A 19,496-nucleotide genomic window follows, 5' to 3' on the forward strand; every position below is an offset into this window, starting at 1 on the left:
GAACAAATGGTAGCCATCTTGAATTTCTATCCGTCTAACGGGTTTCATCAAAAGAGATATTGCAAATGAGTAGGCTGCGTGTTCTAATTTTGATATTTATTTCCGGAAATGGAAAGATTCTCCTGAATAATTGCTGTGATCTGCTCCAATAAACACACATTTCGAAAATAGAACTTTCCAGGGACACTAAAACTTTAAACAAAAAAAATACACGAACTTTAAACAAAAAAGTAAGATTTTGTAATCTGTCATTATCAACGAATTTATCAATTTTAATGAAAGAGCAATAAATGGGTTAAAATGATCCAACGATTTTTTTTTATTGTGATCTTTATTGGCTAAATATAAATTCCAATCATAAGTAGAATTCACTTACGACTTTTTCTATTTATATTATTACTATTCATTACGGTGAAAAGAAGGACCTGTAAATTTAAGAGCTGGTTTGTTTTATTAAATTGTTGGTACTCCAAAGTGTCCTCCCTGCAGATGTTAAAGATTGTTAAACAATTTGACTTGACTCTTCCTCTTTTTCTAACTTTTAAAAACTTAAAATTGTCGAGTAACGACAGAGGAGACCATATTCTGAGTAAGACTTTGCTAATGTCTGAACCATCAGAGAATATGTGCAGCCTTTTAAACTAAGAGGAGCACTTTTTTTTTGTTTTACTATCATATTTTGACGTTACACATCATATTTGTTCAGACGCTCGTCCGGATGCCACACATTTCTCATCAGCACGGACAAGAAGTTATTCTGTATTTGCCATGATCAGTCTCCTTGCTTGCATTGACACGGTGAGTACCAAGCACATTCAAGGCAGTTACGGTTATGGTAATTATGATAAATCCCTAAGCCTTTCTGTTGCCTCATGATAAATAATCCTTCTTTTTTTTGTCATAATTTGATATTCTTTGCAAATTAAATGCATAAGTTTCACTGATACATTTTTCTTGTCCATTTTTGCAGTATTTTACATCTTTCTTTGTTGTGCATTTTTAACATATAACTTTGCTCATTAGTAAGGACTATATAAACCTAAATTGTTTATATCATTGGTTATGAATTTTACATCTGAATTCCTAGTAGTTATTTTATTAAATTCCTATTACTTATCTTATTCGATTCTCAAATTTTGTATACGTTTCATAGCCTTAACGATCTTTTTTTACGCTTTCTGGCGATTTTCAGTATTTTAAAGTCAATTACCCTTTTATTAATTGACAACCTTTTCTATTGTTACAAAGTGTTTTAATTCTATGAATATCTATGTAGTCTAAAAAGTTTTACTGAGATTTCAGTAATAAAAAGATCATAAAAAGATATTTTTATTAGCAAGGATCTGATAAAATAAACTCTTTTGTGGCATAAACATTTTCGTGTATCAGACGCAATATAAATTCTAAAAAAAAAAATAAACAATTGTGATTAAACTTTGACTAATTCATTGGAAGAGAATGTCATTGGATTTGCCCTGGTAATCATGCCAAGTTGTGTGACTGGTGTACATAGCTGGTACTTGTACAAAAAATTAAGGTCTTAATCTTCGGTAGAATACTTTTTTTTTTCTAACCTTGGTTAAATAAAACTGTAAAATTATACATGCATGCATGAACAATATTAGTGTCAAATCGTTATATTTCAATTTAAGGGCAATTATTAACGGACGTGGGACTGAAAAGATTATAAAATGGGCTGTCGATTAAAGCGAGAATTTAGTTTAAAATATGTACAATAACCCACCAAGTTATCAGAACCGGGCGTCCAAAATACTTAAGAGAACTGCTACATATTGCGCAGCCAACAAATCGTGTCGACACGAGAATAGTTACAGATGGCTTCAAACTATTGGAACCTAGATATATGTCTACTGTAGGCTCCAGAGCCTTTAAATATGCGGTCCTGAGACTATATAATAAGCTCCCACGAAACATTCGAATGATTGAAGACATTAAGGCTTTCGAGAGGAAACCGAAGACTTTTTCTTATTTCATGAGTCTTTTACTTGTTACTTGATTTGGGTTTAAATCCAACCCTCCACTGAAGTCGAGTGAACTACTTTTCGGGCGGGTCCATATTAATCATCTAACGAAACCTTTTCATTATAACTTATACAATTCTTTGATTGTAGCATCTTCCAAATCATATGATCTTGTGAAAAGTAATGTCTTTAGTTTCTTCTTAAATTCAATTGCTCCCTTTAGGACCATCATTTCAGTTGGCAGTTTATTATAATGTCTAGGCGCACAGTAGCTAAAAGCCCTTTCACCAAATTTACTATTTGTTCTTGGTTCAGATAGCCTATGTTTGTCACTCATGTGTCTTATGTTAATATTTGTTTCTAGTTCTAGTTTGTTCAGGCATTCTTTTAGATATTTTGGTTCATTTTGGTTCAGTATTTTAAACGTTAGTAAGAGTAGCTTGTATTCAATTCTCGCTTTTACCGGCAGCCAGTGTAATTTAATTAGTGCAGGAGTAACTCTTTCCCTATTGTGTAGTCCTTTTATTAATCTAGCGGCTCTGTTTTGTACTCTGAATTTTCTTCAGCTGATAATTTGGTAAGCCATAGAACAGTGAGTTGCAGTAATCAATTCTTGAAAATATGTGGTGATTAATGAGTATGGCCATATATTTTTCATCTAAGTATTTACTAATAAATGCTATGTTTCTAATATGATAGTTACAATTTCTTACCATATTATTTATATGTTCATTCATTGTCAGTCTTATCATCCATGATTACCCCAAGATTTCTGACAGATTTCTTTAGGTCAATGATCGATTGACCTATTTCAATTCTTTGGAAGCATTCGATTCTTTTTATATCTTTTTCATTTCCAAAAATAATACATTCACTTTTATCTTCATTGAGTTTGAGCTTTTAACAGTAAATAAACAATACACGTTATGAAACATTAAATACTCTGAACGAACAAGGTAAAACGACAATGGAGGTCCTGTAGAGAGTGGGGTTCCCCTGCTGCATGGGACCGGAAAAGCAGCCGTCAAAGTAAAGTAAGTATCCAATGGAATCCCAGCTGAAACAGAATATGCGACAATTCTATAGAGGAACTATCATCCGATATAAGTCATTACTCCATATGGACTGTGGTTATCATGTCAGACTTTATTGGCTAATTATCTCATTACAACAAAATAACAGAATTTCGGTCTTATAACTGTGAAGATAAAGTTACATCTGAGAAAGAAAAAATTCATATAAAGATATCGAAATATTATGACGATGTATCTCGGATTTTACTATGAAAGGTTAAAAATAAGCAATTTTTTTTATATAGGAATAGGCTTATATAACCAGTCCCCTATAGAACACTTATCAAATGAATCATGTATTTAATCAGTCAGTCCTAATATTTTATCAGTTGAAAAGGTTAATAACTTTAAAAGATTACGTAGGCCTACACATCAAACTCTCAAGTTTGGAAGGAATAATAAGAGCAAAGGTCTAAATAATAATTTCTGAAATCAACTGACGTTTTATCCAAGAATTGATGCTTATGAATTTTGTTTATATATTTGGTTCATATAACCAGACGCTGGGGCTTGGAAGGCCATTCACTGCCGAGTTATAACTGGGCTAGAGCCCTTTATTTATACTACGGAGAAATTAGTAAGATTATTTCTTATAATTACATTAATATAATCTGAAAATCTCTCATGAAAACAAGGCAATAGATTCAAATTTCTGGTCACTAGGAAACTCCCAAAGTGTGTATTCTTCCATCGGTTTTTATAAAGAAGTAGGTTGGTTTTTTTCTCTCTCTCTCTCTGTTTTATGAACAGCAAGAATTACATGCACAGATTTTTTAGATAATAAACTGATAATGCACGTCGTGTATTCTAACAGGAAAATCTGTCGAAAAATATCTTCGTTGGTAATGACACTGATTAGGTATCAGAGGTTGACGATCTCTTCGGTGGGGGTATAAAAGGAAGCACGGGTTTCTGGTTAAGGCATAACCAAACCTGAAGTCGTACAAGATTCATCTCAAAAAGAAAACTACAAAAACTGTGAGAAAAACTATTATAGAAGAAAACAACAAGATGAAGGTCCTGCTTATTTTAGCAACTGCTCTTTCTTTCTGCGAATGTTCGAAAGTTCTGATGATATTACCCTTAGGATCTGCTTCCCACAAGAACATCATCACGCCCTTGGCCGAGTCCCTTGGGCGGCGAGGTCACCAGGTTACGGTTGCCTCCCTACACGCCGGCTCTGCCAACGCCTCTCGTTCCTTCACTGATCTTGTGGCCGCTGATGCCTGGAACTCTATCAAGAAAGTGACGGGAGAATTTGATGTCTTCAAGATGAGAGAAGCGAGTGGAGGAAAGAACGTCAACTCCCAAGTCATGAAAAAGGTTCTCCATCATCTACCCGAGTACTGTGACGCCTTTTTGAGAGACCCTGGCGTACAGGATGCATGGCGCACTAAGCCTGACTTGATTCTCTTGCCAGCTTTCATGAATGAGTGTGGATTAGCCCTTGTACACAAATTCAAGGTTCCCTTCATGTATGTGACCACTTCTGGCCTTACGCCTTGGACAGCTGACCTCCTCGGAAACCCCGAACATCCTGCATATGTCCCCAACCAGTATCTTCCATATGGAGACCACATGAACCTCTGGGAAAGAACACTGAACACAATTGTAAGGTAAGATCACATATCAATGTCACTTTATTTATTTTTGAAGTTATAGTAACAAGATATTAAAGAATCATAACAATTTGTCAGTCAGTGCCATTCAATTATAGTATTGCAATTGAATAAATCAAAGAATTTCTGCAACAATGAATCTTATTCCTTTATTTCTTTTGCCAACAGGTTCATCTCACCATACCTACGAAATCGTCTTGTGCTGTCTCGATTGGATGGTGTCGTCCAGAGGTTTCTCAAGGATCCATTTGTTTCACTTTCTGAAGTAGAGAAGAACGTTTCACTGGTTCTGGTCAACTCCCACTACTCCTTAGGCTACCCACGCCCACTGCTTCCTAATGTTGTAGAAGTGGGTGGCATGCACTGTCGCAATCCACGCCCAATACAAGATGCAGAGCTGAAACACTTCTTGGACTCGTCTCCTGTTCCTGTAGTTTTCTTCAGTCTTGGATCATCGATTCGTAGTGACCAATTACCTGCTGACCTGCGCAATGCTTTGGTGTCAGCATTCGCTCGTCTTCCATATCACATCCTGTGGAAATGGGAAGGAGCTCCTATTGCAGGTCTGTCGGCAAACGTCCTGACCCGTGCTTGGCTTCCCCAGCAGGATGTCCTTGGACACGAGAAGGTGAGGGCCTTCTTAACTCATGGAGGACTGCTGTCTATGCAAGAGGCTATTTACCATAATGTGCCCATGGTTGGCATTCCCTTAATGAGTGACCAACACCTGAATGTACGTCAGGTCGTTAATCTGGGTATTGGCCGAGAGCTCACTCTGGAGACCATGAACTCCCATTCCATCATGGAGGCAATAACAGCAGTCATCGAAAACCAGTCCTACCGAGATCACGTCAAGATAAGGTCAGCCTTATTAAAGGACCAAGAAACGTCATCACTGGACCGAGCTGTCTACTGGACCGAACACGTCCTCCGTCACGGAGGGGCCCAACACCTCAGATCAGCTGCTGCCAACATGTCCATCCATCAGTACATGATGATCGATGTAATAGCTGTGCTTACTCTTGCAGCTGTTGTTCTACTGTTCTGTCTGAAATGGCTACTGAAATTCTTGTACTGTGCACTTCTATTTGCTCTCAAGAAAGCATCTACAAAGTTGCAAAAGTCAATCAAAGGTCATCTCCATATAGAGTAAATGAGTGTATGTTTAAATAGCTGTACTGAGATGGATCTGAAAGCTGATCTCATTCCTTATAATGTGTACCTGATATAATAACATTTTCATTCTCAACTTTCTCCCAGTTATGGATACAATCATTCATTCATAAATCTTTGAAAATGTCTATATGATAATCATTCTTCATTTTTATATTTCTATTATCATCAAAGAACATACTTTTATACCCCTTAAGAGATTCTATTTTTATATCTGCAAAAACCTATTATATAAATAAACAAATATATAAATTTCGTTTTTCAATTCCATATAACTATATATACCTTTTAAAAATTCTCTAAACAAAATGAGGAAATATTGAAACATGAGGAGGATCATTCCTCATTTTCATGATATTACAGAGAAGAGTATTTCTTTTGGTTTGAAATTCATTATGATAAACAATTTATGAACCTGGTTAGTTCTAGTCACGACCTTTGTCTAAACAAAATTTTAGGAAATAAATATAAGATGAAAATATATTCAAAAGTATATTTCGTGAGGCCTCTAGAAAGTGAAGACTTCGTCTGGGAAATAAACTCATTATTGGCCTACCCCTTGGTATATTGTGTTAGTTAATAAACGTAAGGTACATTTCTCTGTAATATGTTTACACCGCAATTTCCCTTTCATATAGTTAAAGTGACGATGAAAGGAAAACTTAATAATTTTTATGGGACAAGTCAGTACATATGCACCTAAGAGAGAGAAAGAAGTTCATATTCCCCTTAGTGATTATCCCAATATCTAACACGAGACGACCTCTGGTGAGAAAATTGAAAAAAAATTCTCTTTTATCCCCAAGATACAATCATTCTGTTGACTTAGAGAAATGAAAAATCTCATTATCTATGATATCCTACTTTTGAAATTGTGTAGGATATGATATAGGACAAATATTTTCCCTGAGTTATCTAGATTAGTTTTCCCATAGAATTTCCTTAAACACTTCTTATAAAGCCGATCATTTATCCTTTCACCACCTTGATCACAACCCTGCACGAGAAGGTATGGAATATTATTAGGTTCAAGAGTAGAAATAAATAACATCCACATAGTTTGATTGCTCATCCATTATTATTCAAGTCCGTATATACAACATCCAGTTATCTTAACATACAAAGCTACGTAAAGCCATTTAGCCTTGTCTCGGCTCTCTAACTAAATATCTGTGTGGAATTATATTTAATCTACAGTGACAGATTTTGGGCTTATTAAACAGAATTTGTGACAATATACTAAACATTTAAGTACTTTGAATAATTATTCAGCTGATACTGAACCTCAGACTGAGTTTCACAGCAGTGGTGCCATCCGGTGTGTCCTGGTTAAGCGTTGATTTATCTGCTCTATTGATACAAGAAAGCCAGTAAGTTCTAAAATTCGGATTCTACATAGCGAAAAGATTAGAAATTGACACTAAGATCATCTAAATATTGGAAGTATTTGTGAATTTATTTCAAAATGTAATATTTCAATATATTCAATGACATCCATCGTGAAAAAATGGCAGCCATCTTGAATTTTTATGTGGCTATAGGAATTTGCAAAAAAGTTATTCCAAAGGAGTATGTGTGCCAATTTTGGTGCTTGTTTCCGGAAATGAAAGATTCTCCTGAAAAATTGTTGTGATCTGCGCAACTAAAAAGACCCTTCGAAAATAGAAATTTCAAGTGACACTTGAACATTGAATAAAAAGGAAGTAAAATTTGGTGATCTGTCATTATCAAGTAAGTAGTTGATCCTTATAAGAGAGCAATGAAGGGGTTAAATTGATCACACGAATTTCCTTTATTGTAATCTTTATATGCTGAATATAAATTCCAATCATAAGTAGAATTCACTTATGACTTTTTATCTATTTATATTTTTACTATTTATTACGGTGAAAAGAAGGACCTGTAAATTTTAGAGATGGTTTGTTTCATTAAATGCTAGGTACTCTAAAGTGTCCTTCCTGCAGCTATTAAAGGATGTTGAACAATTTGACTTGACGACTCCTCTTTTTAAATTCTTCAAAACCTGAAGTGGTCGAGTAACGACAGAGGAGACCAGATTCTGAACCAGACTTTGCTAGTGTCCAAACCATTAGAGAATATCTCGAGCCTTTAAAACTTAGAGGAGCACCTTCTTGGTTTTACTATTATATTTTGACATTACGCATCATATTATTTGTTAAGGTGCTCTTCCGAATCCAATACATTTCTCATCAGTATAGACAAGAAGTTATTCTGCATTTGCCATAATCACAGTTTTCGTGCTTTGATTGACGCGGTGAGTACCAAGCACATTCAAGGCAGTTACGGTTATGGTAACTATGATATATCCCTGAGCCTTTCTGTTGCCTCATAATAATTAATCCTTCTTTTCTAGCATAATTTTATATTCTTTAGATAATCCTTCTTTTCTGCCATAATTTGATATTCTTTAAATAATCCTTCTTTTTTGCCATAATCTGATATTCTTTAAATCTTTCTTTGCTGCCATAATTTGATATTCTTTGAATAATCCTTCTTTTCTGCCATAATATGATATTCTTTAAATAATCCTTTTTTTCTGCCATAATTTGATTTTCTTTAAATAATCTTTCTTTTCTGATAAATATTGATATTCTTTAAATAATCCTTCTTTTCTGCCATAATTTGATATTCTTTAAGTAATCTTTCTTTTCTGCCATAATTTTTTATTCATCTAATTTTTACTGATAAATTTTTCTTGTCCAATATTTCCGTATTTTGCCGCTAAACTCCTTTTTTGTTGTGCATTTTTATCATATCTTTGCTTATTAGTAAGGGCTATATATATATAGATTGTTTATATCATTGATTATAAATTTGACATCTAAATTCCTAGTAGTTATTTTATTCGGTTCTAAAAATTTCGTATACGTTTTATAGCATTAGCAATATGTTTTACGCTTTTTGGTGATTTTCAGATTTTAAAGTCGATTACCCTTTTATTAATTGAAAACCTTTACTATTGTTACAAAGTGTTTTAATAATATTAACATCCATGTAGTTTAAAAAGTTTTACTGAGATTTCAGTAGTGAAAAGATCATAAAAAATATTCTCCTTTACAAGTATCTGATAAAATAAACCCCTTGCTGGTACTTGTACAAAAAAATAAAGTTCTTAATCTTTGGTAGAATACTTTTTTTTATTAAACTTAAACTTGGTTAAATAAAATGTAAAATTATACATACATGCATGAGCCATATTAGTGTTGAAATCGTTATATTTCAATTTAAGGGCAATTTTTAAGGGACGTGGGACTAAAAAGATTGTAAAAAGGGCAACCAATGGAATCCCAGCTGAAACAAAAGATACGACAATTCTATAGAGGAACTATCATCCGATATAAGTCATTACTCCATACGGACTGTGGTTATCACATCAGACTTTATTAGCTAATTATCTCATTAAACAAAATGATAGAATTTCGGTCTTATAACTGTGAAGATAAAGTTACATCTGGGAAAGAATAAATTCATATAAAGATATCGAAATATTATGATGATGTATCTCGGTTTTTACTATAAAAAGTCCAAAATAAGCACCTTTTTATATAGGAATAGGCTTACATAACCAGTCCGCTATAGAACACTTATCAAATGAATCATGCATTTAATCAGTCAGTCTTAATATTTTATCAGTAAAAAGGTTAATGACATTGAAAGATTGTGTAGGCCTACACGTCAAATTCTAAAATTTTGAAGGAATCATAGGAGCAAAGGTCTAAAAAACAATTTCTGAAATCAACTGACGTTTTATCCAAGAATTGATACTTATGAATTTTGTTTATATTTTGTTCATATAACCAGACGCTGGGGCTTGGAAGACCATTCAGTGCCGAGTTATAACTGAGCAAGAGCCCTTTATTTATACTACAGAGAAATTGGTAATATTATTTCTTATTGTATTAATATAATCTGCAAATCTCAAATGAAAACAAGGCAATAGATTCGAATTTTCTGTCACTGAGAAACTCCCAAAGTGTGTATTCTTTCATCGGTTTTTATTCAGAGGTAAGTTGTCTTTTTCTCTGTTTTATGAACAATAAGAATTTCATGCATGGATAAATAAACTGATAATGCACGTCGTGTATTCTAACAGGAAAATCTGTCGAAAAATACCTCCGTTAGTAATGACGCTGATTAGGTATCAGAGATTGACGAGCTCTTCGGTGGGGGTATAAAAGGGAACCACGGGTTTCTGGTCAAGGCATAACCAAACCTGAAGTCGAGCAATATTCATCTCAAGAAGAAAGCGACAAAAATTGTGAGAAAAACTTTTATGGAAGAAAACACCAAGATGAAGATCCTGCTTCTTCTAGCAACTGTTTTCTCCTGCGAATGTTCGAAAGTTCTGATGATATTACCCTTAGGATCTGCTTCTCACAAGAACATAGTGACGCCCTTAGCAGAGTCCCTTGGGCAGCGAGGTCACCAGGTCACGGTTGCCTCCCTACACGCCGGCTCTGCCAACGCCTCTCGTTCCTTCACTGATCTTGTGGCCGCTGATGCCTGGAACTCTATCAAGAAAGTGACGGGCGAATTTGATGTCTTCAAGATGAGAGAAGCGAGTGGAGGAAAGAACGTCAACTCCCAAGTCATGAAAAAGGTTCTCCATCATCTACCCGAGTACTGTAACGCCTTTTTGAGAGACCCTGGCGTACAGGATGCATGGCGCACTAAGCCCGACTTGATTCTCTTGCCAGCTTTCATGAATGAGTGTGGATTAGCCCTTGTACACAAATTCAAGGTTCCCTTTATGTATGTGACCACTTCTGGCCTTACGCCTTGGACAGCTGACCTCCTCGGAAACCCTGAACATCCTGCATATGTCCCCAACCAGTATCTTCCTTATAGAGACCACATGAACCTCTGGGAAAGAACACTGAACACAGTTGTAAGGTAAGATCACATATCAATGTTACTTTATTTGTTTCTGAAGTTCTAGTAACAAGATATTAAAAAATCAAAACAATTTGTCAATGTCATTCAATTATAGTATTGTAATGGAATAAATCAAAGCATTTCTGTAACAATGAATCTTATTCCTTTATTTCTTTTGACAACAGGTTCATCTCACCATACCTACGAAATCGTCTTGTGATGTCTCGGTTGGATGGTGTCGTCCAGAGGTTTCTGAAGGATCCATTTGTTTCACTTTCTGAAGTAGAGAAGAACGTTTCACTGGTTCTGGTCAACTCACACTACTCCTTAGGCTACCCACGCCCACTGCTGCCTAATGTTGTAGAAGTGGGTGGCATGCACTGTCGCAATCCACGCCCAATACAAGATGCAGAGCTGAAACACTTCTTGGACTCTTCTCCTGTTCCTGTAGTTTTCTTCAGTCTTGGATCATCGATTCGTAGTGACCAATTACCTGCTGACCTGCGCAATGCTTTGGTGTCAGCCTTCGCTCGTCTTCCATATCGCATCCTGTGGAAATGGGAAGGAGCTCCTATTGCAGGTCTGTCGGCAAACGTCCTGACCCGTGCTTGGCTTCCCCAGCAAGATGTCCTTGGACACGAGAAGGTCAGGGCCTTCTTAACTCATGGCGGACTGCTGTCTATGCAAGAGGCTATTTACCATAATGTGCCCATGGTTGGCATTCCCTTAATGAGTGACCAACACCTGAATGTACGTCAGGTCGTTAATCTGGGTATTGGCCGAGAGCTCACTCTGGAGACCATGAACTCCCATTCCATCATGGAGGCAATAACAGCAGTCATCGAAAACCAGTCCTACCGAGATCAGGTCAAGATAAAGTCAGCCTTATTAAAGGACCAAGAAACGCCATCACTGGACCGAGCTGTCTACTGGACCGAACACGTCCTCCGTCACGGAGGGGCCCAACACCTCAGATCAGCTGCTGCCAACATGTCCATCCATCAGTACATGATGATCGATGTAATAGCTGTGCTTACTCTTGCAGCTGTTGTTCTGCTGTTCTGTCTGAAATGGCTACTGAAGTTCTTTTACTGTGTGCTTCTATTTGCTCTCAAGAAAGCATCTACAAAGTTGCAAAAGTCAATCAAAGGTCATCTCCATATAGAGTAAATGAGTGTACGCTTTAAATAGCTGTACTGAGATGGATCTGAAAGCTGATCTCATTCCTTGCAATGTGTACCTGATATAATAACATTTTCATTCTCAACTTTCTCTCAGTTATGGATACAATCATTCATTCATAAATCTTTGAAAATGTCTATATGATAATCATTCTTCATTTCTATATTTATATTATCATCAAAGAACATACCTTTATACCGCTTAAGACATTCTATTTTTATAGCTGCAAAAACCTATTATATGAATAAACAAATCTAATAATTCGTTTTTCAATTCCATATAACTGTATATACCTTTTTTTTTAAATTCTCTAAACAAAATGAGGAAATATTGAAACATGAGGAGGATCATTCCTCATTTTAATGATATTACAGAAAAGAGTATTTATTTTGGTTTGAAATTCATTATGTTAAACAATTGATGAACCTGGTTAGTTCTACTTACGACTTTTGTCTAAACAAAATTATAGGAAATGAATATAAGATGAAAATATATTCAAAAGTATATTTCTTGAGGCGTCTAGAAAGTGAAGACTTCATCTGGGAAATAAACTCATTATTGGCCTATCTCCTTAGTATATTGTGTTAGTTAATAAACTTAAGTGACGATGAAAGGAAAACTTAATCATTTTTATGGGACGAGTCAGTACATATGCACCTAATAGAGAGAAAGAAGTTCATATTCCTCTTAGTGATTATCCCAATATCTAACACGAGACGACCTCTGGTGAGAAAATTGAAAAAAATTCTCTTTTATCCCCAAGATACAATCATTCTGTTGACTTAGCGAAATGAAAAATCTCATTATCTATGATATCATACTTTTGAAATTGTGTAGGATATGATAAAGGACAAATATTTTCCCTGAATAATCTAGATTAGTTTTCCCACAGAATTTCCTTAAACACTACTTATAAAGCCGATCATTTATCCTTTTGCCACCTTGATCACAACCATGCACAAGAAGGTATGGAATAGTATTAGGTTCAAGAGTAGAAATAAATAAGATCCACATAGTTTGATTGCTCATCCATTATTATTCAAGTCCGTATTTACACCACCCAGTTAACTAAACATACAAAGCTATGTAAAACCCTTTAGCCTTGTCTCGGCTCTCTAACTAAATATCTGTGTCTGAATTACACTTAATCTGCAGTGATTAACAGAGGTTGAGCTTAATAAACAGAACTTTTGAAAATAATCTGAACATTTAGGTACTCTAAATAATTATTCAACTGATACTGAACCCCATGCTGAGTTTCACAGCAGTAGTGCCATCCGTTGTGCCCTGGTTAAGCCTTGATTTATCCGCTCTATTGATACAAGGGAAGCCAAGAAGTTCTAAAATTCAGATTCTACCAAGTGAAAAAAATGTTTGAATTTACACAAAGATCATTCAAATAGCAAAAGTATTTGTGAATTTATTACAAAATGCAATATTTCAGTGTGTTCAATGGCATCCATCTTGAACAAATGGTAGCCATCTTGAATTTCTATCCGGCTAACGAGTTTCATCAAAAGAGATATTGCAAATGAGTAGGCTGCGTGTTCTAATTTTGATATTTATTTCCGGAAATGGAAAGATTCTCCTGAATAATTGCTGTGATCTGCTCCAATAAAAACACACTTCGAGAATAGAACTTTCCAGGGACACTAGAACTTTAAACAAAAAGTAAGATTTTGTAATCTGTCATTATCAAGGAATTTATCAATTTTAATGAAAGAGCAATAAATGGGTTAAAATTATCCAACGAATTTTTTTATTGTGATCTTTATATGCTAAATATAAATTCCAATCATACGTAGAATTCACTTACGACTTTTTTTATTTATATTATTACTATTCATTACGGTGAAAAGAAGGACCTGTAAATTTAAGAGCTGGTTTGTTTTATTAAATTGTTGGTACTCCAAAGTGTCCTCCCTGCAGATGTTAAAGATTGTTAAACAATTTGACTTGACTCTTCCTCTTTTTCTAACTTTTAAAAACTTAAAATTGTCGAGTAACGACAGAGGAGACCATATTCTGAGTAAGACTTTGCTAATGTCTGAACCATCAGAGAATATGTGCAGCCTTTTAAACTAAGAGGATCACGTTTTTTGGTTTTACTATCATATTTTGACGTTATACATCATATTTGTTAAGACGCTCGTCCTGATGCCACGCATTTCTCATCAGTATGGACAAGAAGTTATTCTGTATTTGCCATGATCAGTCTCCTTGCTTGCAATGACGCGGTGAGTACCAGGCACATTCAGGGCAGTGACGGTCATGGTAACTATGATAAATCCCTAAGCCTTTCTGTTGCCTCAAGATGGATAATCCTTCTTTTTTTTTGTCATAATTACATATTCTTTGCAAATTAAATGCGTAAGTTTTACTGATACATTTTTCTTGTTACTTTTTTCCGTATTTTACATCTTTCTTTGTTGTGCATTTTTAACATATCTTTGCTTATTTGTATGGACTACATAAATCTAGATTGATTATATCATTGGTTATGAATTTTACATCTGAATTCTTAGTAGTTATTTTATTAAATTACTATTACTTATCTAATTTGATTCCCAAATTTTGTATACGTTTTATAGCCTTAACGATCTGTTTTACGCTTTTTGGTGATTTTCAGTATTTAAAGTCAATTACCCTTTTATTCATTGACAACCTTTACTATTGTTACAAAGTGTTTTAATTCTATGAATATCTATGTAGTTTAAAAAGTTTTACTGAGATCTCAGTAGTAAAAAGATCATAAAAAGATATTTTTATTAGCAAGGATCTGATAAAATAAACTCGTTTGTGGCATAAAACGTTTTCGTGTATCAGACGCAATATAAATTCTTAAAAAAATAAACTATTGATTAAACTTTGACTAATTCATTAGAAGAGAATGTCATTGGATTTGCCCCGATAATCGTGCCAAGTTGTGTGACTGTTATACATAGCTGGTACTTACACAAAAAATTAAGTTCTTAATCTTCGGTAGAATAATTTTTATTTTTTTATTTAACCTTGGATAAATAAAACTGTAAAATTATACATGAATGCATGAACAATATTAGTGTGTCAAAATTGTTATATTTCAATTTAAGGGCAATTATTAACGGACATGGGACTGAAAAGATTATAAAATGGGCTGCCGACTGAAGCGAGAATTGAATTTAAAATATGTACAATAACCCACCAAGTTATCAGAACCGGGCGTCCAAAATACTTAAGAGAACTGCTACATATTGTGCAGCCAACAAATCGTGTCGACACGAGAATAGTTACAGATGGCTTCAAACTATTGGAACTTAGATAAATCTCTACTCTAGGCTCCAGAGCCTTTAAATATGCAGCCCCGAGACTATATGATAAGCTCCCACGAAACATTCGAATGATTGAAGATATTAAGGCTTTCAAGAGGAAACTGAAGACTTCCTTATTTCATGAGTCTTTTGACAGTGACGATTTAACGGTAAATGAACAATACGCGATATGAAACGTTAAATACTCTGAACGAACAAGGTAAAACGACAGTGGAGGTCGTGTAGAGAGTGGGGTTCCCCTGCTGTATGGGACCGAAAAAGCAGCCATCAAGGTAAAGTAAAGTAAGTAACCAATGGAATCCCAGCTGAGGGAGAAGATACGAAAATTCTATAGAGGAACTATCATCCGATATAAGTCATTACTCCATGCGGACTGTGGTTATCATATCAGACTTTATTAGCTGATTATCTCATTAAACAAAACAGAATTTCGGTCTTAAAACTGTGAAGAATAAAGTTACATCTGGGAGAGAATAAATTCATATAAAGATATCGAAATATTATGACGATTATCTCGATTTTCACTATAAAAAGTCCAAAATAAGCACTTTTTTATATAGGAATGGGCTTACATAACCAGTCCCCTATAGAACACTTATCAAATGAATCATGTATTTAATCAGTCAGTCCCAATATTTTATCAGTAAAAAAGGTTAATAACATTAAAAGATTACGTAGGCCTACACATCAAACTCTCAAATTTTAAAGGAATAATAAGAGCAAAGGTCTAAATAACAATTTCTGAAATCAACAGACGTTTTATCCAAGAATTGATGCTTAAGAATTTTGTTTATATATTTTGTTCATTTAACCAGACGCTGGGGCTTGGAAGGCCATTCAGTGACGAGTTATAACTGAGCAAGAACCCTTTATTTATACTACGGAGAAATTAGTAAGATTATTTCTTATTGTATTAATATAATCTGCAAATCTCTCGTGAAAACAATGCAATAGATTCGAATTTTCTGTCACTGGGAAACTTACAAAGTTTGTGTTCTTCCATCGGTTTTTATTCAGTGGAAAGTTGTCTTTTTCTCTGTTTTATGAACAACAAGAATTTCATGCATGGATAATAAACTGATAATGCACGTCGTGTATTCTAACAGGAAAATCTGTCGAAAAATACCTCCGTTAGTAATGACGCTGATTAGGTATCAGAGATTGAAGAGCTCTTCGGTGGGGGTATAAAAGGAACCACGGGTTTCTGGTCAAGGCATAACCAAACCTGAAGTCGAGCAATATTCATCTCAAGAGGAAAACGACAAAAATTGTGAGAAAAACATTTATAGAAAAAAACTCTAAAATGAAGATCCTGCTTCTTCTAGCAACTGTTCTCTCCTGCGAATGTTCGAAAGTTCTGATGATATTACCCTTAGGATCTGCTTCCCACAAGAACATAGTGACGCCCTTAGCGGAGTCTCTTGGACGGCGAGGTCACCAGGTCACCGTTGCCTCCCTACACGCCGGCTCTGCCAAAGCCTCTCGTTCCTTCACTGATCTTGTGGCCGCTGATGCCTGGAACTCTATCAAGAAAGTGACTGGCGAATTTGATGTCTTCAAGATGAGAGAAGCGAGTGGAGGAAAGAACGTCAACTCCCAAGTCATGAAAAAGGTTCTCCATCATCTACCCGAGTACTGTGACGCCTTTTTGAGAGACCCTGGCGTACAGGATGCATGGCGCACTAAGCCCGACTTGATTCTCTTGCCAGCTTTCATGAATGAGTGTGGATTAGCCCTTGTACACAAATTCAAGGTTCCCTTTATGTATGTGACCACTTCTGGCCTTACGCCTTGGACAGCTGACCTCCTCGGAAACCCTGAACATCCGGCCTATGTCCCCAACCAATATCTTCCATATGGAGACTACATGAACCTCTGGGAAAGAATACTGAACACAATTGTAAGGTAAGATCACATATCAATGTCACTTTATTTATTTCTGAAGTTATAGTAACAAGTTATTAAAGAAGCATAACAATTTGTCAATGTCATTCAATTATAGTATTGTAATGGAATAAATCAAAGCATTTCTGCAACAATGAATCTTATTCCTTTATTTCTTTTGTCAACAGGTTCATCTCACCATACCTACGAAATCGTCTCGTGCTGTCTCGGTTGGATGGTGTCGTCCAGAGGTTTCTGAAGGATCCATTTGTTTCACTTTCTGAAGTAGAGAAGAACGTTTCACTGGTTCTGGTCAACTCCCACTACTCCTTAGGTTACCCACGCCCACTTCTGCCTAATGTTGTAGAAGTGGGTGGCATGCACTGTCGCAATCCACGCCCAATACAAGACGTAGAGCTGAAACACTTCTTGGACTCTTCTCCTGTTCCTGTAGTTTTCTTCAGTCTTGGATCATCGATTCGTAGTGACCAATTACCTGCTGACCTGCGCAATGCTTTGGTGTCAGCCTTCGCTCGCCTTCCATATCGTATCCTGTGGAAATGGGAAGGAGCTCCTATTGCAGGTCTGTCGTCAAACGTCTTGACACGTTCTTGGCTTCCCCAGCAGGATGTCCTTGGACACGAGAAGGTCATGGCCTTCTTAACTCATGGCGGACTGCTGTCTATGCAAGAGGCTATTTACCATAATGTGCCCATGGTTGGCATTCCCTTAATGAGTGACCAACACCTGAATGTACGTCAGGTCGTTAATCTGGGAATTGGCCGAGAGCTCACTCTGGAGACCATGAACTCCCATTCCATCGTGGAGGCAATAACAGCAGTCATCGAAAACCAGTCATACCGAGATCAGGTCAAGATAAGGTCAGCCTTATTAAAGGACCAAGAAACGTCATCACTGGACCGAGCTGTCTACTGGACCGAACACGTCCTCCGTCACGGAGGGGCCCAACACTTCAGATCAGCTGCTGCCAACATGTCCATCCATCAGTACATGATGATTGATGTAATAGCTGTACTTACTCTTGCAGCTGTTGTTCTACTGTTTTGTCTGAAATGGCTACTGAAATTCATGTACTGTGCACTTGTATTTGCTCTCAAGAAAGCATCTACCAAGTTGCTAAGGTCAATCAAAGGTCATCTCCATATAGAGTAAATGAGTGTACGCTTAAATAGCTGTACTGAGATGGATCTGAAAGCTGATCTCATTCCTTGTAATGTGTACCTGATAAAATGTCATTTTCATTCTCAACTTTTTCCCAGTTATGGATACAATCATTCATTCAAAAATCTTTGAAAATGTCTATATGATAATCATTCTTCATTTTTATATTTCTATTATCATCAAAGAACATACTTTTATACCGCTTAAAAGATTCTATTTTTATATCTGCAAAAACCTATTATATAAATAAACAAATCTATAAATTTCGTTTTTCAATTCCATATAACTATATATACCTTTTAAGAAATCTCTGAACAAAATGAGGAAATATTGAAACATGAGGAGGATCATTCCTCATTTTCATGATATTACAGAAAAGAGTATTTCTTTTGGTTTGAAATTCATTATAATAAACAATTGATGAACCTGGTTAGTTCTACTCACGACTTTTGTCTAAACAAAATTATAGGAAATGAATATAAGATGAAAATATATTCAAAAGTATATTTCGTGAGGCTTCTAGAAAGTGAAGACTTCGTCTGGGAAATAAACTCATTATTGGCCTATCCCCTTTTTATATTGTGTTAGTTAATAAACGTCAGGTACATTTCTCCGTAATATGTTTATACTGCAATTTTCCTTTCATATAGTTAAAGTGACGATGAAAGGAAAACTTAATCATTTTTATGGGACGAGTCAGTACATATGCACCTAATAGAGAGATAGAAGTTCACATTCCCCTTAGTGATTATCCCAATATCTAACACGAGACGACCTCTGGTGAGAAAATTGAAAAAAATTATCTTTTATCCACAAGATACAATCATTCTGTTGTCTTAGAGAAATGAAAAATCTCATTATCTATGATATCATACTTTTGAAATTGTGTAGGATATGATAAAGGACAAATATTTTCCCTGAATAATCTAGATAGGTTTCCCTGAGAATTTCCTTAAACACTTATTATAAAGCCGATCATTTATCCTTTTGCCACCTTGATCACAACCATGCACGAGAAGGTATGGAATAGTATTAGGTTCAAGAGTAGAAATAGATAACATCCACATAGTTTGATTGCTCATCCATTATTCTTCAAGGCCGGATATACAACATCCAGTTATCTAAACATACAAAGCTACGTAAAGCCATTTAGCCTTGTCTCGGCTCTCTAACTAAATATCTGTGTGGAATTAT

At 35.5% G+C, this 19,496-nt stretch overlaps 3 protein-coding genes across 3 annotated transcripts; all 3 read left to right on the forward strand.

Moving 5' to 3' along the window:
* Window positions 1–3,910: 3,910 nt before the first annotated feature.
* LOC137639867 (UDP-glycosyltransferase UGT5-like) lies at window positions 3,911–6,048 on the forward strand. The gene is made up of 2 exons (XM_068372129.1): window positions 3,911–4,671; window positions 4,843–6,048. The coding sequence occupies exons 1-2, from the start codon at window positions 4,067–4,069 to the stop codon at window positions 5,825–5,827; spliced, it is 1,590 nt and encodes a 529-aa protein (XP_068228230.1). The 5' UTR covers window positions 3,911–4,066; the 3' UTR covers window positions 5,828–6,048.
* Window positions 6,049–7,904: 1,856 nt separating this feature from the next.
* Window positions 7,905–18,514, forward strand: LOC137639869 (UDP-glycosyltransferase UGT5-like). Its single transcript, XM_068372130.1, has 3 exons — window positions 7,905–8,122; window positions 16,343–17,141; window positions 17,309–18,514. Exons 2-3 carry the CDS (start codon window positions 16,540–16,542, stop codon window positions 18,291–18,293), a joined length of 1,587 nt encoding a protein of 528 aa, XP_068228231.1. The 5' UTR covers window positions 7,905–8,122; window positions 16,343–16,539; the 3' UTR covers window positions 18,294–18,514.
* LOC137639866 (UDP-glucosyltransferase 2-like) lies at window positions 9,989–12,120 on the forward strand. Its single transcript, XM_068372128.1, has 2 exons — window positions 9,989–10,761; window positions 10,929–12,120. The coding sequence occupies exons 1-2, from the start codon at window positions 10,142–10,144 to the stop codon at window positions 11,911–11,913; spliced, it is 1,605 nt and encodes a 534-aa protein (XP_068228229.1). The 5' UTR covers window positions 9,989–10,141; the 3' UTR covers window positions 11,914–12,120.
* Window positions 18,515–19,496: the final 982 nt, after the last annotated feature.

This window comes from Palaemon carinicauda, chromosome 4, assembly GCF_036898095.1.
Source record: "Palaemon carinicauda isolate YSFRI2023 chromosome 4, ASM3689809v2, whole genome shotgun sequence".
In the NCBI taxonomy this organism is placed as follows: domain Eukaryota; kingdom Metazoa; phylum Arthropoda; class Malacostraca; order Decapoda; family Palaemonidae; genus Palaemon; species Palaemon carinicauda.